At 33.5% G+C, this 25,584-nt stretch overlaps 5 protein-coding genes across 7 annotated transcripts; 1 reads left to right on the top strand and 4 right to left on the bottom strand.

Annotated features, from left to right (window-relative positions):
- Nucleotides 1–422: 422 nt before the first annotated feature.
- LOC8280579 (GPI ethanolamine phosphate transferase 1) lies at nt 423–10,950 on the bottom strand. 3 transcript variants are annotated; one of them, XR_001535092.3, is made up of 19 exons: nt 10,428–10,950; nt 9,435–9,626; nt 9,164–9,319; nt 8,629–8,922; nt 8,067–8,284; nt 7,877–7,951; nt 7,083–7,152; nt 6,393–6,715; nt 5,551–5,784; nt 5,268–5,455; nt 4,898–5,039; nt 4,697–4,805; nt 4,002–4,104; nt 3,688–3,874; nt 3,082–3,180; nt 2,934–2,992; nt 2,130–2,235; nt 1,330–1,552; nt 423–1,096 (listed from the first exon to the last, which is right to left on the bottom strand). XR_001535092.3 is itself a non-coding variant. In XM_015718174.3 (18 exons), the coding sequence occupies exons 1-18, from the start codon at nt 10,759–10,761 to the stop codon at nt 1,388–1,390; spliced, it is 3,054 nt and encodes a 1,017-aa protein (XP_015573660.2). In that variant the 5' UTR covers nt 10,762–10,949; the 3' UTR covers nt 1,157–1,387. The 3 variants fall into 3 exon arrangements, 2 of the variants coding, with proteins under 2 accessions (XP_015573660.2, XP_002517397.2); XM_015718174.3 differs by lacking the exon at nt 423–1,096 and having other exon boundaries at nt 1,157–1,552; nt 10,428–10,949; XM_002517351.4 differs by lacking the exon at nt 423–1,096 and having other exon boundaries at nt 1,157–1,552; nt 7,083–7,149; nt 10,428–10,948.
- A 2,446-nt stretch (nt 10,951–13,396) lies between these two features.
- LOC8280577 (gibberellin-regulated protein 14) lies at nt 13,397–14,870 on the bottom strand. Its single transcript, XM_002517349.4, has 4 exons — nt 14,689–14,870; nt 14,545–14,577; nt 13,947–14,373; nt 13,397–13,840 (listed from the first exon to the last, which is right to left on the bottom strand). The coding sequence occupies exons 1-4, from the start codon at nt 14,746–14,748 to the stop codon at nt 13,656–13,658; spliced, it is 705 nt and encodes a 234-aa protein (XP_002517395.1). The 5' UTR covers nt 14,749–14,870; the 3' UTR covers nt 13,397–13,655.
- A 3,546-nt stretch (nt 14,871–18,416) lies between these two features.
- On the top strand, nt 18,417–19,836 carry LOC112534592. The gene has a single exon (XM_048374914.1). It carries the CDS (start codon nt 18,753–18,755, stop codon nt 19,680–19,682), a length of 930 nt encoding a protein of 309 aa, XP_048230871.1. The 5' UTR covers nt 18,417–18,752; the 3' UTR covers nt 19,683–19,836.
- Nucleotides 19,837–19,969: 133 nt separating this feature from the next.
- On the bottom strand, nt 19,970–21,481 carry LOC8280575 (forkhead box protein B2). The gene is made up of 4 exons (XM_048373622.1): nt 21,422–21,481; nt 21,294–21,326; nt 20,477–20,789; nt 19,970–20,359 (listed from the first exon to the last, which is right to left on the bottom strand). Exons 1-4 carry the CDS (start codon nt 21,479–21,481, stop codon nt 20,178–20,180), a joined length of 588 nt encoding a protein of 195 aa, XP_048229579.1. The 3' UTR covers nt 19,970–20,177.
- Nucleotides 21,482–22,300: 819 nt separating this feature from the next.
- LOC8280574 lies at nt 22,301–24,875 on the bottom strand. The gene is made up of 4 exons (XM_015718142.3): nt 24,444–24,875; nt 23,844–23,897; nt 23,023–23,082; nt 22,301–22,657 (listed from the first exon to the last, which is right to left on the bottom strand). Exons 1-4 carry the CDS (start codon nt 24,750–24,752, stop codon nt 22,529–22,531), a joined length of 552 nt encoding a protein of 183 aa, XP_015573628.1. The 5' UTR covers nt 24,753–24,875; the 3' UTR covers nt 22,301–22,528.
- Nucleotides 24,876–25,584: the final 709 nt, after the last annotated feature.

Here is a 25,584-nt window from a genome sequence, read left to right on the forward strand (position 1 = left end):
GCCAATCAAGTTTTCAATATGTATGCCAAAGTCTAATTGACCCTTTTATTTACTTTAAATATAATCTTATCTGATGTCTCAAAATTTTAAGCCTAAGGTGTGTTGCTGAGCTTAATCTCACACACCACATGCATTGTCATCCAATAATATTCATTAGAATAAGGCATTAGCCAATAAGAAGGTACAGCTCAAATAGCTACGAGGGTATCTGGTTTCGCCATCCAGTCATTTCCTAACTGCTGCATCTCTTGTCTGATTTAGAAAACTACAGGGTTCTTCTTTCAATAAGTAATATCCTAGCAGTTTACCAGTAACTTTCAACTGCTTTGGAAACGTACAGGGTTCTTTCAAGTAGTATCCTAGCAGTTTACCACAAAATTTCAACTGCATTCCAGAGACTCAACATTGCAAAACAGAGAAAGAAAATTGCCCCACTATTTTGAAGGAACCTCTGATTGCCCCATGCAAAGTCAGCAGAATGAAGAAAGGGCAAACGGGAAAATGAGTCTTTCAATAAGTAAATTGACGCCCAACTCGGCAGTGTGTTAGGGAAAAGTGAAATATTAAAAATATATTACTTTCTTGAATGGATGGAAGGAATCTTCATGACTCCTAATTATCGTAGAACCATAATAAGTCTATATCCTAGCTGATAAAAATTAAAACGGGGAATTAGAAAAAAGAAAAATTGAAGAAAGGTATAAAAAGCAATAAAGTTGGAAGACTTCTTTTTCTTTTCCTTTTTCTAGCCAAAGAAACCCTTTAAAGCCATAAAGCCAATGCTCAGTAGCGAGCATTAGGATACAGAATGTCAGGTGTTCAGTCATTAGCTCTCTGCTCTTTAAAAATTTACCATATAACAAAAACAAGAAGGCCTTAGAGCGAATTGAAATAATTAAAATAAATAAACAAGGCATCAATTCTCAGCAGCTTGATTTGATTTGCCTTGCCAAGATACGTGCAAATAAGCCTACAGAACTTTCTGGAGAAGTTTCATTTCAATCAAATCTAAGAAGAACTGCAGCCCAATATTGTAACAAGACCATCGTTTTCTTTTAACTTTAGCTAAATGACTTGTTTAAAAGCTTGCCAAAACCTGAAAGAAAATCTCATAATCGCTCGTGATTTGTACATATTATCCAGGAGAGCATTCTAATAAACATTACAAAATTCCACAGAATTGAATTGGATGAACTTGAATAATAATAATACACTGTTCAATTGGTCTCATACATATACAGCAATGAAATGAGGATTAATCGCCAAAAGAATAATAATTGAAATGTGAAGCAGCTGTTAGATTGTTGCTATAAGAATGCAAAAGCTCACCTCAAAGGACATGCAGGCTGCTGATTATGATATTCAAGAATTTCCAATTTCAAGTCACTTAGGCTGCTTTCCTAGAGGCTGAGCTATCTGATCTAATTTGGATGTCTTTTGTGTATATATTTGTGATGGCAAAAAGTAACAGCACAAAGACAACTTGGGCACTCATAATTCCGAAATGGCTAATGCTGTTACCAATTTCCATCCAGCTTCCCGTATTTCGGACCTGTTTGTAAGCAGCAATACAAGTTGGTAAATGGTAAGTTCAAGAACGAGATTAAAAAGTGGGAATGTTCTCAGCAATTCTATTCTTCAGATCATTAAGGTTCTCAGAAAGAGATGTATGACTCCAATATTAGTTTGAGTTTCCCAAAGAGGTTTGACAAAAACTTTCAATGTTTAAATTCAATGTGTTTCTCAAGTGAAGCTTAAAGAAAATTCTCAGAGTTCATTATATAATCAACAGAGAAATGCTAACTTCTGCTTTCTGAGCATGCCAACAATTACGCAGCTTCTTATCTAGTTCAGCTATGCACATCTAGTTGATACAAAGCAAACACGTGTGATCAAACATTAAACTGTGAAGGTATATAACTCCATGTTGTCAATAGGAATTACCCCCTACCTCACCCAAGGCTATGTATCCACCCTCCCACATATGCATACACATAATATATAAACTACGGACCATACAAGTAATCAAACAAGTACTTTTTTCTTATGAGTTTCGTTCAAAAAGAAGATCCACAAGGCCAGAAATAGATTAAATCAAGAGCATCAACTTGACAATAAAATATTCTTACCAGGAAGAGGAAGTGAATAGTCATCACGTCTGAAAATAAAATCACGAGAAAATAACATCCCAACCGTGGAACTTGAAGTAGTTTAGTTATTGCACTGAAAACACATCTACATTGAGCAAGTAAATCATAATTAAAGTTTTCATTTCACCCAAAAACAGAAATGCGTATGCATGTGTAGAAAAGGACAGTAGAGAAATAACAAACAGAACAAAACTTTTTCCCAATGTAATGTAACTTCAGGCTACATAACACATAAGAAAATAATCAAGACTGTGGTTGCCTCAAAATGCCACGCCTTCTTTCTAGCTATCACATATCTTGTTATTGAAGAAACCACGAGTGCTACATTTGTATTTTGGTAGAAATTTTTTAAATCATAACATCTTCAGATACTGACTTTCTGCATGCATACTGACGACCTTGCTACCAACATAGTTGATTCTCGTCAACAACATTTCTATCTTTATGCACACATTTATTTTTCCATGAATTTTGGTGCTTATGTCTTCCAAAATAATGGAAGATTGAGGAAGGGAAGAGGACAATATGTACTTGAAAGCTTGACTTCAACAGACAAAATCTAGAAGAAATTAAGAGCAATATCATAGCTGGATAGCTATTTCTATAAAATTGCTACTCAGTTCTACGACCATTGGAGGCAATGCAACAGAAGAAATATTCCTAGATTATGTTTTGAAGTATTGCTATCTTCTATACATGAAATCACAAATCAGAAATTAGTTCTCAGTAAGACCTTGTTATTTATCTTGTAAACAGCCATCACATTAAAATAACTTAACTTACATGACAAGCATGAATGGTATGAATAGCTTGAAAATAAGAAGGCCTGCCATCAGAAAAGGCTGCAATCAAAAGCAGACAATATCAAATCCAGCAATAGATCCCAATGCACAAACCATCATGTATATTTAAGGTTTTCATCTTCACTTACGCTGAAGATAGTTATGAACCTATAGACAGATGAAATCTCAAAACTTGCAATACTTGCAAAATTCCCCGTTCCGAAGAAAGCAACATTAAATAGAACCATCTGAAAGAACAAGCCATCAAAATATATAAATTTCGGCACATGTTACTTATCATTGTGACACCATTAGATGATACCATGCAAATAAAGTATTACTTTCTTGCACAATTAGAAGATATTACAAAAATATCAAAGTTAAATGCATTCATGCATACTTTTAACCAAGAAAGGGTGATCCCATTTCATTTCTTTCTAATTCCTCAATTTACCCTTCTATTTCTTTATGATTTTACACTTGTTTCTGAACATTAATTAAGAAGAATTAAACCATCAAAGAAGCTCCCTCCCCTGATAATCACCACATTTGATACACTTTAATCAATCACTTGAAATCCTTAAACAAAAGCCCCTTTCATGTTGTCAAATTTGCTTCAAGCAGACCTCATGGATTGGTTAGGACTAGATTAATCATCAACAAAAAAGAATTCCAACGAATATGTCCACGTAGGACATCTCAAATTGTAAAAAGATGGAAAGAGAATAAAAGAAGAGCAAAAGGATAAGACTTACAAAAGTTAATGGTATTCTCACATCAGAAAGCTGCAAGCATCTATCATTTTCAAGTGTAGCATGTTCTTCCATGTTTCTAATGGTAGCCGACAATTTTTTCGCCTTCATTAAGTGGAGAAGTGTGTTTTCAAATAAAATCCATGCCACAAGTACAAGAGAAAGTGCAGCATAGAAAACAGCTTCATATCTGCATGAATTTCATGAAAGGGCATCCGAAGGACAAAACACAAGAAAAAGAAAGAAAAGCATAAGTGTATCTTATGATTAAGCATACTTATTTTATTTGAGTATTGTAGCTCAAAAATCATAGATACCCTATAGATAGAAGAAGGAATGTGGGTGCAAAACCCAAAAAGATCGAAGTAAGCCGTGGCAATACACCATTCTCTGAGAAAAGTGGGAGAACCATTGAGAAACCTGTAACAATACAATTACAAGGAGTGAGCATTAATAAGAAAACGGAGTGTACTTTGAAATGTAAATGCTTAAAGCATGGGATTATAGCATTTGGTAAAGCTAAGAGAAAGGAAAATAGACAAGTAAAGCCAAAGAACTCTTCAACCAAACATGCTAGTCTAGTAGGTAAACCTAACAAAACAAAAAATTAAAGTGGCATCCCAAAATTGAAGAGGAAAAAAAATCTATAGCGAGATCTTGCATCTGAAATTGGGAAAAAAATAATCGAAACCATTTATAAGGCCTGTGACTCTGTGAGCACCCTAAAAAAGCCATGTTTTCAACCATAACAGCTTCTCTCTATAATCAAGAATTTCAAACAATTATCACAATTTCTTATCAATTATAGGGTCAACTGGCCCACATCATTATAAAGGAGTATAACACCATAAAGAATGAACCATATATATTTCTGCCCGAATTAGATGAAGGTAGTACTATAATTTTAGGATGAGAAGGAAAAGCCAAAGTTTACATATAACATTCGTGGGAATCTAGAGAGAGACACAATATAACATATTTAAAGGCAATAAAGAATGTTCAAATTCGTTACCAGCAAGAGACCAATTTATTAGCTGGTGTACTGTATGTAGTTCTCGCTTCTTTGTTCTGTAAGAAGTTGATAATGACACCATAATTGATGATAGTCCAACCAAAAGAGCCTATTTCCATGCAAAGGATGGATTGAATGATAAATCTGTTAGGCAGCTGCACATTTAAATTTCTAATTAACAGAACTTACAGAAACCTATACCTGTACGTAAAATAACATTCGGAATCTGGGTTTCTCTGCTTCATGATTACAGATACTTAACCAATACTTATTTCCTTCAGAATGCTGATCCAGCCACCTTGCAGCTATTCCGATCGTGATAATAATAACTCCACTTGCAATTCTAGGAATACATTTGTAACCATTCACACATCATAATCAACTTACTTGAAAGTAATAGCATCTAACAGAAAGGGAGTCAATGTCGTTTCACAACTGACTTTCTTTTCCAATAACATTATTCTTTACAATCAGAAAAGCTTAAAGACTGGAGAAATTGCAGTTTATGAGTCACAAATTATCTATCACTAATCTAAATTTAGCAAATGAACAAACTGAAAAGGTGACTTACACTAGTTCATTATTATCTGGAATTTCTGCTGGCATCAAAGTAAAAACAGACAGACACCAACACGCAATGCAAACAAAAATTGGTATCCCGGATCTCCATGGAATTGATTTGAAAAGATAAAGAAAGGCTATAATTCCAACAATTAAGAAGCACCAGGTGTAAAGTTTCCTCTCTGTGAAGCTATTCACCTGCACAAAATAGAAGTATTATCACTCATAAAGATAAAATAACACCAGAGCATGGTTAGAAAGCTTGACTAGCAATAGCGATTGACGGCCGATACCAGAAATTCAACGATTGCTATTGATACAGCACAGACAGCAAAAAGCTTAATTGCGAAAATGAATTTTCTCCCACTTAAGTGTCTGCATAGTGCTTTTAAAAACTGATGTTCACCGAGTATCTGGGTCCAAAGAAACACAGTCATTGCAATATATGCATGATATAGAGGGGGAGAGTGCTCCACAAATAATAGAACAGAGATTACTCCCATCAAGAGACCCCCAAAGAGATACACCTGCCAAAGACAATGAGATATATCAAATGTACACTCATAGTTTCAAGCTACATTTTGGTTGCAATATCGATGTATATTGTTACAATTTCTTATATCTTGCCAGATATTAGTTGTAGACACTAGCTATAATTAATGGTTAAAAAACATAAATTCTAGAATGATTAGTTTTGTAATATTCATCAGCTGAATGCTGGCAGTTATCACAATTAATATATTCTCAGCTATCAAGATTTACAGGGGACAGCAAGAAAACGTACTAGGAGCCTGGTTCTTGAAAAATTCACAAGTCATTAAATGTAGCATGACATATGCTATAAACTTTCCTTAGTTTTTCCAACTTCTTAATAATAAAAAAGACAGCAATAAATGAAAAACACACTGCATTATATTCAAAATCTTCACGTGAACAAAAGCTAAACGCATAAGTATATGTGCCAACAGTGATGGAGCCAGAAAGTTTTATCTTCAGCATGAACATGATAGAAAAATAAATACATATCTTTTTCCTTTCTTTTCTCTTTTTTACTTTTGTTCATCTTTTCCCTTTTACCAATGAAATAAAAAAAAAAAATACAACTTATAAGAGGCTAAGCTTACTTAGAAATTACTTTTCCAGTTTTATTTTTTGTCTGTGCAGCTTGCTCCTTGAAAATGTTTTCTGCCAATGAAGTATATGATTGGAGCACATGGAGAATGAGACAGACCATCCAACCAAGATACCCAAGAGTAATTACAGTCATCAACATCAGCCAGTCATATGTTTGAAAGTAATGAAGTCCTTGCAGCGCCAAGGTTCTGAGCTTTTGAGCCAGCGTCATTGCATTTTGATAGTCTCTTGCCGATATTAAATGTTCAATGTTTTCCAGCATAGAGGAATACTGAGTCAGTGGTTTAAACGGCTTGAAATATAATGAGCTTGACTGTTTTATTTCTAAGTTTGTTAAGAAAGAACAAGGAAATTTAAAGTCAAAAGATCATATACATATAAATATTTATGCACATCATGCACTTCAGAAGTGTATGTGGCCAAATACGTAACAGGTTTTGACCGAGGAAATTAAACAAGAAAGATAAACACTGCTTAATGTTAGCAAACTTAAACACTTAAATCGTATCAATTAAACAGAGCAAAATCAAGTAATGAACATCATCAAAGCAAATAAATAATACAAATAGATTTTCATTCAAGCAACAAAATAATATTTTCTGAAAAGAACTTCATGTATTTTGCCTAAAGCAAAAAAAGATAGTCTGTTATATACCTAAGGCAAAGTAAAATTGGTAAAAGAAAAGGATACGTGATTTGCGAAGAAACTGGTTGAGGATTTGCTTTGTATTGGCTAACACAGCTTCAACTTCTTCTGCCTGCTAGTTTCAAAGATAGAAAAGAAAACTCAGTTTCTCTTTCAATTATATTCAGTACGTTTATTAAATCAAATAACAAAATTCTTTGTAAGTGATCCCACGTAGAATAGTAGATACAAAGAAGGATACGTTTCATCTAACATTTGGAACTAAAGATCCATTCCTGGCCCCCCATCCTAGGGAAAGCTGGCTAATCAACAGCATAGAATTAGAAGTTTGTTTATCTGAGTCAGCTAATTAAGTTATTATTCATAATTTAATTTCCATCAGAGCTCTTCTATATGGTCTGGCACTGATCCCTCCTGCAGTACAACCTCAAAAGCCTCGTTACAATTCTGATCTTACCATATTACAACCCATAGGTTGCACTGGATGCAGTATGAAATCACAAGAAGGTAGAGGACAGTCATTAGGCATCACCAAAAAGGCCTTTATATTTCATATTTCAATTTTAAAAAATTAGTACATAAAGGTTTTATGTTTATTAAAATTTATATTTTATTATCAGAATAACTATTTCCTCTATAATAATGTTTCAATTGTATTGAGAAGGTGAGATATAAGATAAAACATTCTAGAAAGTCTACATAAATATTAATTGACAACACGAACTAGACAATAACAACCCACACTCTACCCATTCCTACTCCTAATCTTCTTCAGTCAGTTAATACATGCATACTTCTAGAGAACAGAACACTGATTACTGTTAGTTTATTGAACCCACCTCAATCATATCAGTATATCCAAGTGGTAAATTTCCAACAGAGTTGACAGGACATGGTAAACCAAGAAGCGTCGACTGCCATTCAAGGGGAACAAAACACATAGGTCAGGTATTGATAAAAGCTAAGGACATTAGAAAGCATTAAATTTAGGCCCCAAAACACATAGTTTCGCAGGATAAAATGTATAACCATGAGCGGTGCAATATCAGCTTGATTCACATCCACCCTTTCGATGCCATTCAGGCCCCAATCTACAGGTGTTGGCATGTCAGGGGCATGTTCATCAACAAAGCGAAATTCATGATCAGAATGATCAGCACCAGAGATTGGCTTGGGATATTTTACCCCTGCCCCCCAAACAACAAGGGGAGTATCAGTGTTTGAAGGATGCCCATCTCCATGACTACCTACCATTAGAACCACATATGTCAGCCTCTTTAAATTGTAAATACTAACAGAACAGCATTGTTATAGAAGATACAAGGATTTGAAAGAAGCATGTAAACTAATTTTCTTAAATAAAAACAAAGCTGTCATGCTGAAGACTAAAGTCTTTGGAATCAATATTTTTTAATTCTGGTTTACCAATCCATTTAATGAAGCACTAGACTACGCCAACCAGCTCCATTACTTCTGAAATTAGAAATAATTCTCCAAATACTATGATACCACTAGTGAAAAAAAGAGAAATTGATGAATTGCAAAAACCATGGAATAATCATGGAGAAGTACATAATATTTCCCACCAAACCTTTATCACTCATTCCATGATCAGCTGTAAATACATATGCTGTCCTATTGTCTTTATAATAATCTTCAAGAAGAGCATAAACACGTTGTGCTACGTAGTCCACAACCTTGACATTATTGAGATAGATTGATGAATAAGGCCGATGAGCATGGCCATTCGAATCACAGCCAAGTAGATGCAAAAAGAAAACAAGATTATCCTGCAGAAGTAACTCCTTCAAGTGTGGATCTTCATTGGACCTATTCAGGAGACTCTGAAATTGATCAAAAGACCACTCATCCAAAAAGGAAGCATCTGCAATAAAACTATTGAATGATAAAAGTATTGAATGAATATAAGAAATATAAAACCTGAAACAGTATAATAAAAAAAGCTTCATTCCTATAGTATTATCATACTAAATAAAATTAGTCATTAGAGGCCCTCTAAACTCCTTCTTTAAACTTCAAATTTCAACAGTAAATTAATTTTTGAATAAAAATAGCATGATAAAATTCTAACACAGAAGAATTTGTTTAAAGAATTTGAAACAAACCAGTCGCAAAGTCTTCGAACTCATGAGGGTAGGTCTTCCAAGTACTGTGTGGCAAGGCCCCACAGAATATTGGGACAATATCTGGGCTACCATAAGCAAATGTATGTCTGCTTCTGTTAAAAACTGAATCGAATTCAACTGGATTAGCTTTCCATCCTGCAAATTCAATGCAACATCTTTAAAAAGATAGTTGGATAAACAAAGAATAAGAATATGAAAAATTACTAATGACTCATTGATTACAATTAGTACAGGAAGATTAAATAACCACCTTTTGTGACTGCACTAGGATCTTCATAGAAACCAGCAATTATAGAAACATGTCCAGGCCTTGATTCTGTAGGTGGCCGAGCATGAGAAACTCCCCATCTACCTTGGGTTTTTATTATACCCCTCAAAAATGGAGCTCTGTGATTTCCCTCAGAATCCGGCTCAAAAAACTTATCAGCACGTAAACCATCCGCTGCAGTCATGTTTACCACCAAAAGATTTTAGCAGAAAAATTGAAGAAATTATAACTTAAAACCTCTTGTTTGAATGCAAGAATTCGTTTCAATACAATTCTATTTAGTCAATTCTTGTGTTTGGAAACTCATAATTGCAGCAATTCAATTTGTTAGACTACTTTCCTTAAAGAAAAAAAGCAATTTGGAAGGAATGAGATGATATAAAAAATGACGTAATTCTGCAATATTTCAAGTCAGTTGAACTCTTGCAAGCCCTAAGGAGAGATAACTGAGAAGAATTGCAAAGAAAGAGATTTATAGCAGTCAGCCTAATGATACTGATGTAAACGAAGGAGCATATTTAGAACTAAAATGGATATTTCAATAAGAGTTGGAACCATATTTATGCTACAACCATTCCTTTTAATACCTTTATTTTACTAAAAATGCATCAATAGTCAATCTAAGATGTCAAACTATACAATGATTTTAAAATATCATCCCCGTATCTCATTCTAGTCACTTGATCCCTTTCAAAGCTCAACAATTCACTCGACCAAATTAATTAACGAAAGTAACTAGTATTAGCTTTCTTAAAATTATGTTAGACAGCTTCATAAGATTTGTTAGTTGTCTATGATGAATACACTTCAAATGAGTTCCATTTCTCATTATGAACACACTTCAATTCTAACTTCAATAAAACAACCAAATTAGCACAGACGATGTAAATGTAATAGTAATATTAAGAAGACGAAGAAAAATACATATGTCGTTTCATTGAGACATAAAAGCAAACAGAGAAAGAAAGAACGTACCAACAAGAAGGACAAGACGTTTAGCAGGGGCATGAAAGCGGGGCATAACAAGATCCATGCCATGAACAATTGGAGTCTTGAAGTAGATATCGAAGATACTTAGCATATAAACAGCGTGAAGAATCACACCTATTATTACTAGCCACCTCTCTCTTCTCTTTAGCCATTTCTTTCTATTTACATTTTTTTCTTTCACTCCTGAGAATAAGATCCCATCACTACTTCCCATTTTCTTCTTCTCTGCAGTTTGCAGTTCGCTTGAACGCGAGATAACAAAAATCAAACTGAAATTAGATCTCTGGTTAAGACTTTTGGGCCTGATGGGCCGCCTCATTTGTCATTCTATGGATTCGGTTGAAAATTTCTTTTTCTTTTCTTTTTTTTCCTTAAATTCCATTTTGAATAATTTTTATAAAATATACACACCTATAAATCTCTCAATAATAATATTTTTATATATAGTTATAAAAATTATCAGTCCCAATTTCAACTAGTTGTAATATTTGTTATATATTCTTCAAAGATATATATTATACTATATTCTATCTTATCAATTTTATTTGTATAATATAATAAAATATTAATATTATATTATCTCTAGTTGCTATCATTTTACGTAACATAATTAACTACTAAGTTAAAAAGAATTTAGTACTCAAACTTTCATTAAATTATAACTTCCTCATAATTATAAATTTTAATTGGTTCTAAGTGTATGACTATAAAAAAATTTACTGCATTGGTAAATAGAAGTGATTTTTTATTTATTTATTTTTAAAATTTTAATGAACCGTAAGCTATATAATAAAAAAATAGCGATTTTTTCATCCTCGTCCTATAGACAATAATATACTCGCGTCAAGATTTTGATTGTTGGTATGAATAATTATTTTGTATCATCCTTTGCTAACCTAGAACTTAGAACCTTTTTCAATAATTGTTAATCAATCGCTTAATAATATGTATGAAGAACCGGTAGAAAAATTGGAGCTATGATAATATGTAAACTTGACCTTTTCTTCTTTCTTTCTCCCCTTATCTCTTTACAGTTAAAAATTAAGCAAAGGGAAAGAAGCCGGTGCAAAAATTGCAAGATAAGCACACTATGTACCAGCTAGACAGCAACTTAAGTTTTCTTTTTTCTTTTTTTTTTCGTTAGCTCAATAAGACCCATTACAAGATAAATGTAATAGTAGCTTAATCATGTGTCACCATTATTACATAAACTGTAAACAGAATAGTACATGTGGGAGAACACTACATGATCAAATCATAAATGGTAACACTAACAAGAGGGTCCATGGACTCGTGATGGTGATAATGATGATCAGAAGATACTACAAAAGAAGCAAACCAACCAATAAGAGAGAAAAATGGGAGGGTATCTGAATTCTCAAGCGACAAATTTAAGCACAAAGAATGATAGGGCAAAACCCAGAAGTCCCATAATCATGGATGGGAAAGAATTGGGAGAAGTTGCATTAGGGGCAGGTGCTGGGCCTGGAGTTCCAACTCCTGCTTCCACAGCCACACCCAAAATGATCATGCCAATGATAATAGCTACAAGAGTCTTTTCAAGAACCATGTCTAGTCTCATTACAATTTGGAGATTGTGTAATACAAATCTTTTGGCAAAAGTAATGTATTTGCTGTGCTTATAAATTGATCCATTTCTTTGCTTTTATATAGGGTTTTGATTATTTCTTTTGAATAAATAAATCTCTTTCTTGGAAATGCATTTGATGGTGGAACCTATGAGTCTAATTTTGTCATTTTGGATACTGGTTTGCCATTTATGATACAGCAGCACCTTAAAAACTATTCAAGAAATGCGAATGATAAATTATGAAATGTACAAGAAGAAGATGATATGTCATAATCAATTAGTACAAATTTCTTTGCAGGCCTAATGACAATAACTATGAAAATCTGTTTTGTAATAGTGCCAAATTGGTATCTCTTTACAAATATGTTTAAACTTCAGGACTAATGGATTCCAACGAAAACAAATTGCATCCTTTTCTTTCAAAAAAAGTATTTTATTTTATGAATGACTCCAGCGCATATGACCACAACAGAAAAAAGAAAATGTATAATGAAATGTGCTTGGCATCAATTATTTTGAATATGAATTATTATCAATAAAAAAAAAGGCCTACTTTTAATTTATATATTGCATTAAGAAATGTAAATAATTCATTAATTCTTGTATTTTAATTAATAAATTACCTACTAAAATAATAATTTTAAAAAGTTATTAATATAAATTTAAAACAGACAAAATATTTAAAATATATTGGGAACTGTGGTGAGTTACTTTAGACGACAATTTATTGTTGTGTTTACAGGTGTAACTAAAAGCTCAACTCTAGTTTAGGTGATGTATTCTCTCTTGCGCGCAACATTTATATATTATTTTATTATTTAAAATTAGGCGTATTTCTAGAAACGGCAACAACTCTTTCTTATTTAAATATGATCTTTTGTTAACACTGTCGTTGCTTTTAAGAAGAACTGAAACATCAATGCTCAGGTATAGCAAGTGAAGATCCTATGCATTTTTTTGTAGAATTTCGATGCATCTGAAATAACTTGCGATTCACATCTAACAAGATGAATGATCTGGCCTCTTTTTTTTTTTTTCTTTTCTTAAAGCAAACTAGATTGGAGTTTAAATTTTTGACATAGAACGAAAATATAAATAAGCTTGATATATTTTGCCAAAATTACAATTTTAGCTGGATTCTGTCAAACACATTCAAATTTTTGAATCTTTATTATGAACTTTTTTATCTGATAGGAGTAGGGCAGCAAAGAAAGGCTTGCAAGAAAAGCCTAGCAGTGCAAGAATCTGTCAGCAGGATTCCCTTGGCAGAGGGGTCAAGAATATGATATAGATGGATGTACCTTGTACCATCCTCTACTTCTATGTTTGAACTTTCTTTCATTTTTCAGTCCAGAGAAGAAGGTTTAAGAGAAAATATAAAATGACAATCTCCATTAATATATTACTAAAACAACAGCATATATTAATATCTGCAATCAGCTTTCAGAAGTCAAGAAACAGCTAATATTGAGCACTGATTGCCCTATTAATATACTTGCAGACTATCCTAATGGCAAAAACAGACAATTAGCATACACTTATTCCTTCTTTTACTCCACCATTAAACTCGGAACATATTAACATTAATTACTATAAAGATAATTTCTCTCTCAATCAAACTTTCAAGGGCACTTAGGCTTGTTGTGACGAGTAGTCATGTCAGTGTAGCATTTGCCACATTTCTCCCTGTTACCATAAGTTCCTGGCGGCACACATTTGCATCTGTCGCAGCAAGTAATGCAAGCCCTTGTACAAATGTTCTTTCTTGAATGCAGTTTGCACCTCTCTGCACATAACGGGATGCAATCTGCCAACCCAAAAAAATAAACAAATTATCAAACACATTGTCATTTTCACCCGTATAAAGCAAGACAAACACTGAAAAGTGTCAATTTGATGTAAATGTTACTTACCTGCTCTTGACCTGACTGGTGGCAATGGGGTACCAGAAGGTGGAGGCAGAGGAGTTGGTGGCTTGAACATCGGTGGTGCTGGAGTACTGGGGGGCTTCACGACTGGTGGAGCAGGCGTCGGCGGCTTCGCTACAGGTGGAGAGTAAGTCGGTGGCTTCACTACTGGCGGAGCAGGAACAGTAGGTGGCTTCACTACTGGTGAAGGAGCATTTGGTGGCTTGATTACTGGTGTGGTGGGGGGCTTGTAGACAGGCGGTGAAGGAGTGGGTGGCTTCACTACTGGCGGAGCAGGACTAGTCGGTGGCTTGACTACTGGTGTGGTAGGGGTGGCGGGCGGCTTGTAAACAGGCGGGGTAGTTGGGGTTGGCTTGACTACCGGTGGTGCAGGGACTGGTGTAGGCGCTATTAGTACTCTGGAGTAAATGTCCTGCAACAAATTAAACTCTAAGAGTTAAAAGGGTACATTTATTCAAACTAAAAAAACTTCACCTTTAGCACATTGTGTTGAGCCTTCTGCTACATTTGACATTGCAGAACCAAAAAAAAAAAAAAAAGAGGAGCTGCAAAAGGTTAAAAATGGTGCAATAAAAGATATTACCTTCTCCTTAAACACTTCACTGTGGGATGAAGCCTACAAGAAAAGGGAAAAAATATATATTTCAGAAGACATGCACATCAAATAAATAGAGTTAAAAGAAATTGTTTGAAAGTGGAAAAAAGGGCGTAAATCAAGTAAGTGTACCCTTGTAGCAGTAAGTGAAAGAAGAGCAGCAAGAAGAAGCAACAGAGCTCTGAAAGCCATAGCAAGAAGAGTGGAGAGATCTGTGAGTAGGAGCCAGGTGTTGGTTGTGGAAAGAAGGAACTGAGTGAGGGTTTAAATAGAGAGGAGGAGAAGATTAGCAGAGTTATGAATTAGTAAATGTGAGTGCCAGCTACGACTGATGATTACTGAGACATATGAGTAATGGAATTGGGGGTGGGGGGGGTAGCAGCAGTCCACAAAAATCTGACTTATTATTGTTAAGGGTTTTCGACCCACATGACAGGACCCAAGAACTCTGTCGCTTGTAATAATTTAACTAGTTTTATCAATACTTATCTCTTCACTCTTATTATTAGTCATGCCGGTGTATTATATACTAGTAGTATTTTCTAATATAAAAAAAAACCCGCCATACGAGGTCTGTTCTTTCGAGTTTTGATGCATATTTACTTGGAACCAAAGTTACGTTATCATGGATTCTTACAACATCATGCTTTTATCTGGTGAGTCTTTAAACTTATTCTGTTAGCAAGGATGAGTTTAACTTGGATAGATTAACCTATATTAATTAGTTATAATATGATATATTAACCATTTAAAAAAATAATGAGCTGTTAGATATTGTTTTTTTCGTTTTGTTTTGTAATGGTAGGCTGGATTTAATTAATTTAACTTGAGGTTAGGTTTGTGGGATTGACCATCTCCACATGACAAAAATATTAGAGCATGTGTGCGAGATCTTTGGTGCTGTATGGATGCCGGATGCTTGGTTAGACAAAAAGTGCTGTTTTGGTAGCCTTTCATTGCCTTCGATAACTATCTGTTTATTATTATGATTAGGTTAATGCTAAAATGACTTATTATAATCTCTGCAGCTCTAGGGATCCCAAGCTTCTCTCTGCCTAAAACAAATCTATTTTGTCTTTTAAATTAATAATTTCGATTTTTAATCTCTTATTTATATTCTTACACATTTTATTTTATTTTATTATTTGACATTATAATATTATTTATAATATTATATTAACTAATAAATTAATTCTAATTAAATAATAAATATAACTTAAAAAGACAATATTTTAAATTATATTTATACTAAAACTAATTGTTAGTTATATCTTAAAAATTATATTATAATATAAATATATAAATTCTAAAAAATAATTAATAAATAAAATTTAATCTTAAATTATAATAAAGAAAATGCAATAATTAGATTCCAATTGAAAAGATGTAAAGATGACAAGGTGGCCTAAAATTGAAGTAGCCCAATAGGGATCAAAGAAGCGGTGGAAGTAGGATCCCCGCCCGTATTACATGTGAGGTCACATGTCATGCCCATGGACACACCCACAGCTCAAAAAGATCATTGTTGGTTGGATTCGTGGAGCGTCCTATTCCTCTATCATCTACAACCATCTATTTTTTTTATTTGTTATCCTAAATTCATTTACATAAATGTTCTTTTTAAAAATATAATTCAAATGAAATATAATAGTTAACTAATTTTTTTTCGATAATAATAAACTCTTAAAGAATATTAAATATTTAATTTTATTTTATTTCAATTTTTATCTATTTAATATGGGAATAAAATATTTTATAAAATTATTTTATTAATTAAAAAAATAATCTTTAAATATTTTTATAAAAATGTTATAGACAGTATGAGGTGAATAAAAATTGAAACAAACTAAATAGATTATATAATGTACTTTATTATTGATGTAATTTAAAAATAAATTATTAATAGAATTGATATTCTTAAACTCAATTATTCTCCTCCCTCTATATCATTATTATTCAAAACTCAAAATTCCATTCCTTTTAACTACATAGCCGAAAGATATATTTATATTCTTAAATTTGAATTGGTAACTTTAATTTTTATTTAGTTTAACAAGTATTTAAATTTAATTTTTTCATATTTAAATATTTTTAACATTTAAACACATAATAATAAATATTAACATATTAAATAGAAATAATATTAAAAAAATTTAAATATTCAGTAAAATATATTAAAAATTAAAATATTAAACTAATAAATGATGAGAATATTAAACTAACTAAATAGTAACTACGAATTTGACTAAACATATATAAACACTGATAACATTTATCAAAAAAACTAATATATTATTTTTGTTTCATCGCATAAATTATTATTTTTCTTTTCATATAACTATAATACTTAAAATCACTTTGAAATACTCTCCGATAAAAAACTTTGATAAAAGATTTGGCATCCATAAATTTGAAAATCAAAACAGGTGCATGAAAGGGAAACAAGAAGTGGAATGATGATATCATGTCAAATAGTGAGGTGGAAAAAGAGCATCTCTTTACACAAATGTAGTACTACATATTTATTATGTCAAACCCTTTGTTAAAAGGAGTGTGATTTCAGTAGCTTGCGTTTGGTTTGGGACAAGTCTGGACAATGTTTTACGAATCTAAAACCAAAACATGGTCCCTCCACTATTATTCTATTGTCTCTCAATCCCTGCATTTGTCGTGTAAAACTACCGTCTCACCCTTTTCTTACTTTTTATGCCCTCAAAATAAAATAAATTATTACATCCAAATTATGTTTATATTGTATCTATTAGAGATCTAACAAACATATTATACTTAAAATCAATCTCATTCGTTATTTTACTAATACTTTTTATTGCTTGAGTTTCTCTTAGATTAGCAATTCCATAATCAAAGTAATGTTTGGTTTAAATTCATAAAAAAAATTATTTTATTTTAATAAAAATAATAAATCTGAAAGAGATACTTTGATACTATAAAATGTATTGACTTACTAATGTAAAATTTATTTATTAAATTAAATTTTTATTTTATTTAAAATATATAAATTTTAAATTCATAAATTTTATGAATTTCAACTAAACACCGTGTGAATTTACATCTTAAGCTGACACGGATGTAATAAGTGAAATCTGATTAACAGAGGTACTAAAATCACAAAAAAATCTAAAATTCAATTAGTTTTTATAGAGGATAATTCTTCCGTTCAACTCCCTTTTACTTTTTCCTTGCACAATATTTTCCTCTTCCGCTTCTCTACTCATTATGATAAAGACACCTAACTACAAAATCAATCAAATTAGACAAATCTCTACTTCACTTTTTTTGTTTGGACCAGTATCAATACTATAGGATGATAATTAAAAAGGCCTCTTGTTTATTTATTTTTCAAATGGTTGATTTATCCGTTATTATTTTTTATAAAGATAAATAATAAATAATAAATAATTGGAGATTCATATCCTCGCTTTCCCATTCCCAATTTCTGGCAAAGCATGACAGCTAAATCTTGTACGACAAGGAAGGAGGAGTGGCAGGCACCATACCAGTACAGTACACTTGCATGAATTATGAACCCAGTATGACTTCTGCTACATATTATTGACAGACAGAGATAGAAGGAGGAGGTTGCCTACTAAATACACTGTTTCAGGGCCATTTTTCGTACTCTCCCCTACTTTAACATAACAAATAAATTATGTCGTTTTTTGACAATACTGCCGCCGTATTCACTTTGGCCCCCACTTATTTACTCCTTCATGAATGCCAACAAATATCCACCATTTTCTATCCCATTATGCTGGTCTGGATACGTAGCTCCAGGCTTGGACTCTAACCTCATTAATGATCATTTGTTTACATTATTTTGGACAGAGAAGATCTCAGCTCGGGGACCCTATGGAAATTATCTTATGCTATAATTAAAATAACATAATAATAATAGTTGACGCTCCATTAGTAAAAGTTCCTGGAGTTTAATTAAAGCCTTTTATTTACTTTTTTTTCTTGTTATTTGAGTTATAGTTCTTCTTCGAACTTCCATGTGTTAATTTCCTAGTTCTTTCCTGTTGACTTTGGATTTTCATGAATCTTTACACTTGCAAAACCGCCACTGGTAATTATATATGTTCTGTCCACATGCAGAGTGCTGCTGTTTGTGATCCTCCCCTTCCTCCGTCTTTCTTTTTCCAATTCAGTCTCTTCTATTTCTCCCCGTAATATTAATGGTAGTCTATAAGCTGGACTCTAATGCCATCTTCCTTCGCTGCCACGACAAAGCCAAACTAGACTTGTATGAACTAGATGCTGCTGTTTCCTCCTCTTCTATTGTGAAAGGAACAGACTGGAAGCATTTAGCTAGTTTAGAGGCCAATCTGCAGTACGATGCCTTGGAGATCTTCGGTGTCCAGATCAATGGGCTTGCATTCAAGAACTTAGGGGAAGAGCTTTACAATCTCCATGTAATAGTTAATCGTGAAGGGTTTTGTTATCTTAATGTCTCAAGAATTGTGGATCCATCAGTTGATCTGGTTTATTACAGATTGAACGATCTTTTTGGTTGGTCGAAATATGGAGTCAAACCCAAGATCTTATCGATCTGGAATCGTTCTGATATAGTCAATGGAGGAGCTATAGTAGATCTTGAAGATCAATACAATGCCTTAAATAAACTGAAAGAAGACTTGAAAAAGAAAGATCAAGAATTGGAATTATACAAAGAAGAGATTTCTGCTTTGCAAATAGAGCTTGATAAGTGTCATAAAAGAGGGTCAAAGAAATCGCTTCCACCGCCGCCTCCGCCTCCTATCAGATTCTACGTTTTGCAGTCTCCGCTTTCTTCCCAGTTTGATATTACATGGATCTTGAGAAAGTTTACTGCTGTAGATGAAGATGTTACAGGGTTATTTCCAAGAAATGTAAGTGTATATGTTAGTGACGGACAGTTTGATACTGGCAGTTGGAGGTTTATTAGAGGTGAAGAGAATAATCGGACTTATATGGTTGCTTTTTATGAAGGTGGATTAGGGCAAGTTGAGTTTCACGGTGATGTTGTTAGTGTTCCTTACACTAGAGGAGCGGCTTTACTGGCTGATGTTTACTTCTTTGTAGCTTTGATAAGTGGGATAGGTTTCCGGTTTGCTTTTCTGTATTAGCTGTTACTACATCAATATATTAGAGTCTAGTGTTTCTTCGTTGCAGTGGCCTTCTGTTGCCATTTTAATGTTCTTCTGGTGTTCTGATTTTGTCTGTCGAAAGCTCAAGTGTTTGATTGTGGGAAATGAGAATGAAGTGTATAATTTTATCAAATTTCAATAAGCTTGTCATTTCTTTTGGCTGTATGTTACTTGTATCTTATAGGACTCTCCTGTGACATCAGTACTCTTAATGGTGTATACCGAGTCCTCCAGATATACATTTATAGTCAGGCCAAGTCCATGGGTGGATCAACTCAGACATCTCATTAATAACTAGGTCCCATAGACCATCATAAATTATTTATGGGACAGGAACAATGGCTGAACAATACTCAGAAACAAACAGACAAAATTGACAACATTTAGCATGATTCCTAGAAACATTAGTTCTCTTCCCACAATAAAGAAGAGTGACTTTAATTGCTATAATGGAGGAGTTGAATTCATTCTAACTCAAGGGCATTGAACCTCGTAGCCATGAAGCATCACATAGTCCCAGTTCTTGCACTTGTTCAAGTTACCAGTTGTTCCTGGTGGAACACATTTGCATTTAGCACAGCATGCTGTGCACACTTTCATGCAGGGCCTCTTCACTGGATGGGTCTTGCAGCGTTTCTCGCATAGAGGGACACATCCTGCATAGCAAAACCACGTTGTATCATATGAGCAATGTGAACATGAAGTTGATACTGAAATAATCTAATTGTTCTTTGTTTTGTCATTTCTTTCACTTCCTCTGTAAGACTAATTACCATGCTCCATGGGTAGAGGTGCCATTGATGGGACAAGGTAGTGAACTGGGGGAACTTTGCTTGGGGAGGGGGCAGGGGCCTTCTTAGCAGGTTGATGAGCTTTTTCCAGGGTATGATGATGATGAAACTTCTCCGGGGCTTGATGATGGTGGGACTTTACTGGTACTGGTGCATGATGACGGCGGCGGTGGTAGTGATGATGACAGTCCTCTGGAGCTGGAGCTATGTCTGGGGCATGATGATGATGAGACTTCTCCCAAGCTGGAGCTTTCTCTGGAGCTGTAGCTGGTGAGACTTTTCTGGTGCTAACGCATCACGATGGTGATGTTGGTGGTAGTGGTAGTGGTGAGACTCCTCTGGAGTTGGAGCTTTCTTTGGGACATGATGGAAATGAGACTTCTCTGGAGGGTGGGCTAGAGCCTTCTCTGGAGCATTCTGATAATGCAAAATCAAGTTCAACCAACTCAAATAATTTTGGTTAACTTTAGTGCTTGGCAGAGCTAATATTAATTACGAAGAAGATAAATAAGTTCTCCTGACCAGTTTTGCTAGACATTTCCTGTTATGAAGGTATGAATCGATTCGAGAAGTGAGAATATTAAAGAAAACCATACTTGTTATTGGTGGCAGGCAGGCTAGCTTATATGGTGGCTTACTGTTTTTCAGTCACAAGATGTAGTCATCTTCAAATTTTAGGAGATGTCAATACTTGGTCATATGATAAATAAATTCGGCAGATAGTAAATCTAACAGAAGGAGTCATTCAGCTCTTAACTGTTATTAAGCAAAAGAAAAGAAACTTATTGTTCCCAATTACCTCTCGGATGATTTCCTCTTCACTAGATGCAACCTATAATAGAAGCAGGAGATAAAGTTAAGACAAAAGCATACATCAAACAAAGATTTGCATGCGCAAGAGAGAGAAGAAAAATTAGTAGAAAATACCACAGTAGTGACAAGAAGGAAACAGGCAAACAAAAGGATGGTGCTAGCTTTCAGAGCCATGACAATGTAGAAAGAAGGTAACCAAATGAAGTGTATTAGCTTTTGTCTACTTAGTTGATGGTGTAAGGATGTAGAGGAGATAGTATATATAGATACAAAGAAGATAGTAAACTCGAAGCAGTGCTTTGAAAGCTAAGCATTGATACAATCAGATTTAGTTTTCGGCTTCCCAGACAGAATGAATCGTCAGTTGCAAGCGGCTGTTATGAGTGTGCTTTTACGGTCACTTGGCTCAATGGATGTTATTGTCCGTCGTAACAATGACAACATATCTGCATATATTATTACTTTATTAACCACTATTCCAGATTTTCATCTTTTTACAACTTGAATTCCTGCTGATTTCAGGGTCTCGGTGTGTATTTCAGGCCCCCACTGTGTTCGTCACTCAATTTCAACTAAGCATGTGAAAACTTGCTAATCTGATAGTAAGTAATCAATTTCATCTGTAGTTTGTACTAGGAAACCTGTATTTCTGAAAGGAAAATCCAACTTGTGGCTTAACAATACTTGAGCATTTGCTTCTTTATCCTGCATAAATGTAGGATTCACAGATATATTGTATGAGCTAGCTTCCCAGCACCGTAAAATTCACCTTCCTGGTTTCCCAAAAACATTCTTTTTCACGTCGGGATAAATTATTTACAAGAAAGCAAAATACCTCTATTGTGGTTTGTCTCATTGGATTTAGAACTTGGACAACATTATGGAGAGCAAACCCACTCAACAGAAATGTTAACCCTTCAGGTCTTCAAACTGTGACTCAGAATGAAATCTCCATTTAGGAAACGTAGCCAGTTGGCAGATGGAAGAAAAGGATACCGAAACAAAACCATAAAGTGCAGAATACTACACCCAATGGGAAAACAGTTCAAACAGAATGTCATCAATCAAGATCATCATTCAATTATAGCCTACAACAACTGTCGATCAATGGTATAAATTTACGTCCAAGCTTATGCATCAAGAATACATGGAACTTTTAGAAAATAGAATGTAGAAAGTACATATGTTTCTTGCTTTTCCAGCTGACAAAAATTGCATGGTCTAAACCAGGGCATCCTCTTCATCCGCAAAACTCAAATTCAATGTCTGCAACTTGAAACCTGAACCTTGTATGAGCTCAACTAAACTAGAAGCCACTCCTGTAGCTTGCGCGGTTGTTTGTTTTGTTAACTGAGAAACATGTAAAAGATGAAGAAAACAAATGGTCATTGTTTGCAGCAGATAAAATATTGACAACTCTATTACCCATTATAGAAATACCAGAGTAGGGGACATTTGCTCTTCAATAAACTATGTATAAAAAGATCTGGTGCATGATTTGCAGTAAACAAACCCTTGATTGTCTTGTGTGATAAATAACATACAGGATAATTGCTTAAGCAAATTCCATATAGGCAAGATGCACCAAAATATCAATTTCTTATTCAACCATTTGGAATATCTAATGATAGATGGATCAGAAGATAAATCATATTGCTAAACTAAGCTCAGCACCTCCCATAAGATATAATAGGCATGAAGTACTTCATACACACCTCAACACTTGCAATACCCTCTTGGACTTGAACCTTCAAATCTGTAATGCCCTCAGATCCCTATGTAATAAACATCCCAACATCAATTGCAAGGTAAATTTTTTAAAGAAAACAACTAATCAACAAACAAGATAAAAAGTATGCTTTCAACCTAACATAATTCGTATCTCAACTTGGTACCATGAATACCCACATAATTAGACTGCAGATATGGCCATAGTTTTTCAACTTGATCCTTTAAAATTCACAAGTTTTAGAAATTCTAGCTTCTAATCACCCCCAGTATAATGCCCGTAGAAAGAAAAAGAAACGCTCGTTCATTCTCATGAGAAATTCAGGTGAAATGATGAATATACCAACTTTTTTACTCTGCAGATATATCATATTTGATCCTCCTTCCTTTACAATTTGTAGAAATATCCAATACAAGAAAAGCTTTTTATAATTACTATTTGGTCAAAGCAGACATATTTTGTAGCAACTAGAAAATAGGTGGTGTGTCTCACTAAATGTCTTGAATGATTATTTAGGATAACTATAAGAGCTTCAAATCAATCATAACTCCACCTTATTAGATTTCGATATAAAATTCATCAAGGAGTTTAACTAATTCTTTTGCATCCAAAAGTTTCTTCCCTCCTTCCATCAACCTACAATCATCATCACATCACCTCATTGCATAATTCACTTTTACTGATGTTCTTGTTATAGAAACAATATCTTATAAGGGGAAGCATGAATCAAAATGAACTTTAAGAGAAATCTGGTTTGCATCCTAACTCGAGCAAAAGAAATAAAAGAAGAGGGTGCAAGTTTCGAACCTCCAAGGCCTTGGTCACAGTAGGAATAGCAGTTTCATTCATTGTTCCCTCTGCCTTCAGACAAGCAAAAGAGTACATTAATCAATGCTAGGTACATCTTAAGAAGAACTAGTCAGAAATTCATGCAAATTCATCAAGTTCCAAAACTGGCTGTCTCTCTGAAAACCTATGATTTCAGCTCAAGGGGAAAATGCAAGACATCTTGAAGCACCAAGAATAAAATAGGACTTCTTTTGGAATAAATCATGTGTAAGAATTCAATTCAGTTGTTTTATTTTAGTCTTTTTTCTCTTATAAGTTGAAAGAACTGAAACATAGCTACTGTGATCTTTCCAGACAAGGTAATTAACTACATATTATTCTATCCAATTGAATTTTTGCAGTTTTGGACTTTACAGCCACATGGTAAGTAGGTTCTAACAGAGTACTGGTCGACTAGATTTAAGAGAACTATTAACCAATCAATTATCATATGAACAAATACTTGACAATAATCAAGAATAGCAATGAGGTATTGAAAAAAAAATTATATGGGTAGGCAGACATTCTTTTAAGACATAAACATGGAGAAGAAGAAGAAGAAGAAGAAGAAGAAAGTACCTGAAAGAACATGGTAAGAGTGTCAGAAGGAGAGACAGGGACAGACACCGTTTGTTGTTGTTCAGGTTGTTCTTCTACTTGGGCTTCTTCTGAGATTTGGGTGTCCTCTTCAAGTGACTTTAATTTTCTAATTCCATGGAAAAATGAAGTCCTACCCTTTGTGGTGTTTTTTAATATAATGTTGTTGAAAGAACTGGAAAATCCATGGGATTGGAAATGGAGAAAGGAGAGAGAATGAGAATGAATTCTTTGAGAATTGGGTCTAGGAATTGAGTGCAGAGATGACGAGAAGGTAGAGAGTGTGGCCATTGCTGGTGTGTGCGTGTGTTAGTTTTCTGGGTAAGGGACTAATACTGCGAACTAGGAAGGTTGACACTCGACACTTGACACTAGACACTACTCCCTATCCATACTTGCAGGAAGAGGGTTTTGTTTGTTTGAGATTTGCTCACACCGGATTATATTCTCAAACCAAATCACAGCCTTCCATGCCTTTTTCATATTCCTTTTTATTTAATTACAAACACTATTCTGTTCCCTCGTTTCAAAATTAGATATTTACTATTACTCTAAACAAGTTTTTAATTTTAAAAAATATCTATATGACTAATTCTGAAATTGAATACCTATAATAATACTAATGAATAAAAGATATAATTGGAAATATGAAGGTATAAAATGAGAAATTTTGTTATTTTATTAATTTTAATATATTAATTATATTCATATATATACTTATATTAGAAAAATAATTAATATATACTTTTTTTAAATGAAGAGTTATTATTTAATTATAAATTTTTTTTATTAATAACATATTAATTATACGTTATTTTTCAAAATTAAATAAAAGTAACATAATTATTTATATATTAATTATATTATAATATTATTAAGATCAATAGTTTAAAAAACATAAAAATTACACATTAATAGTATATTTATGTGTCAAAATAAACAACATATTAGAAGTCTGATCATACAAAGCCAAGCTCATATTTGATAATTTATGTCAAAAATTTAAATAAATACAGATGTGTGAAAAGATCTAATTTGAAGAAATAAAGTAATTTACATATGAAATATCAGAAAGATGCGTCCAATTAGATTGAATATTTAAGGAACTAAAATATAATTTTTA

Source organism: Ricinus communis, chromosome 5 (assembly GCF_019578655.1).
Source record: "Ricinus communis isolate WT05 ecotype wild-type chromosome 5, ASM1957865v1, whole genome shotgun sequence".
Lineage (NCBI taxonomy): Eukaryota > Viridiplantae > Streptophyta > Magnoliopsida > Malpighiales > Euphorbiaceae > Ricinus > Ricinus communis.

What these genes read in the sequence shown, in the direction of transcription:
- LOC8280574 (XM_015718142.3), bottom strand. Translation starts at nt 24,752, where the DNA reads ATGGCCACACTCTCTACCTTCTCGTCATCTCTGCACTCAATTCCTAGA. An exon ending in CTGTGACCAAGGCCTTGGAG is followed by an intron (nt 23,083 to 23,843) that starts GTTCGAAACTTG and finishes TTTATTACATAG; the next exon opens with GGATCTGAGGGCATTACAGA. An exon ending in AGGGTATTGCAAGTGTTGAG is followed by an intron (nt 22,658 to 23,022) that starts GTGTGTATGAAG and finishes CATGTTTCTCAG; the next exon opens with TTAACAAAACAAACAACCGC.
- LOC8280579 (XM_015718174.3), bottom strand. Translation starts at nt 10,761, where the DNA reads ATGAGGCGGCCCATCAGGCCCAAAAGTCTTAACCAGAGATCTAATTTC. An exon ending in CAAAAAATAAAACTGGAAAA is followed by an intron (nt 5,785 to 6,392) that starts GTAATTTCTAAG and finishes TGTCTTTGGCAG; the next exon opens with GTGTATCTCTTTGGGGGTCT. An exon ending in GGTTCATAACTATCTTCAGC is followed by an intron (nt 2,993 to 3,081) that starts GTAAGTGAAGAT and finishes TTTTGATTGCAG; the next exon opens with CCTTTTCTGATGGCAGGCCT.
- LOC8280577 (XM_002517349.4), bottom strand. Translation starts at nt 14,748, where the DNA reads ATGGCTTTCAGAGCTCTGTTGCTTCTTCTTGCTGCTCTTCTTTCACTT. An exon ending in TTTCACTTACTGCTACAAGG is followed by an intron (nt 14,578 to 14,688) that starts GTACACTTACTT and finishes CTTTTCTTGTAG; the next exon opens with GCTTCATCCCACAGTGAAGT. An exon ending in GTGAAGTGTTTAAGGAGAAG is followed by an intron (nt 14,374 to 14,544) that starts GTAATATCTTTT and finishes AATTTGTTGCAG; the next exon opens with GACATTTACTCCAGAGTACT.
- LOC8280575 (XM_048373622.1), bottom strand. Translation starts at nt 21,481, where the DNA reads ATGGCTCTGAAAGCTAGCACCATCCTTTTGTTTGCCTGTTTCCTTCTT. An exon ending in TCCTTCTTGTCACTACTGTG is followed by an intron (nt 21,327 to 21,421) that starts GTATTTTCTACT and finishes CTTCTATTATAG; the next exon opens with GTTGCATCTAGTGAAGAGGA. An exon ending in AAGAGGAAATCATCCGAGAG is followed by an intron (nt 20,790 to 21,293) that starts GTAATTGGGAAC and finishes TCACCATCGTGA; the next exon opens with TGCGTTAGCACCAGAAAAGT.
- LOC112534592 (XM_048374914.1), top strand. Translation starts at nt 18,753, where the DNA reads ATGGTAGTCTATAAGCTGGACTCTAATGCCATCTTCCTTCGCTGCCAC.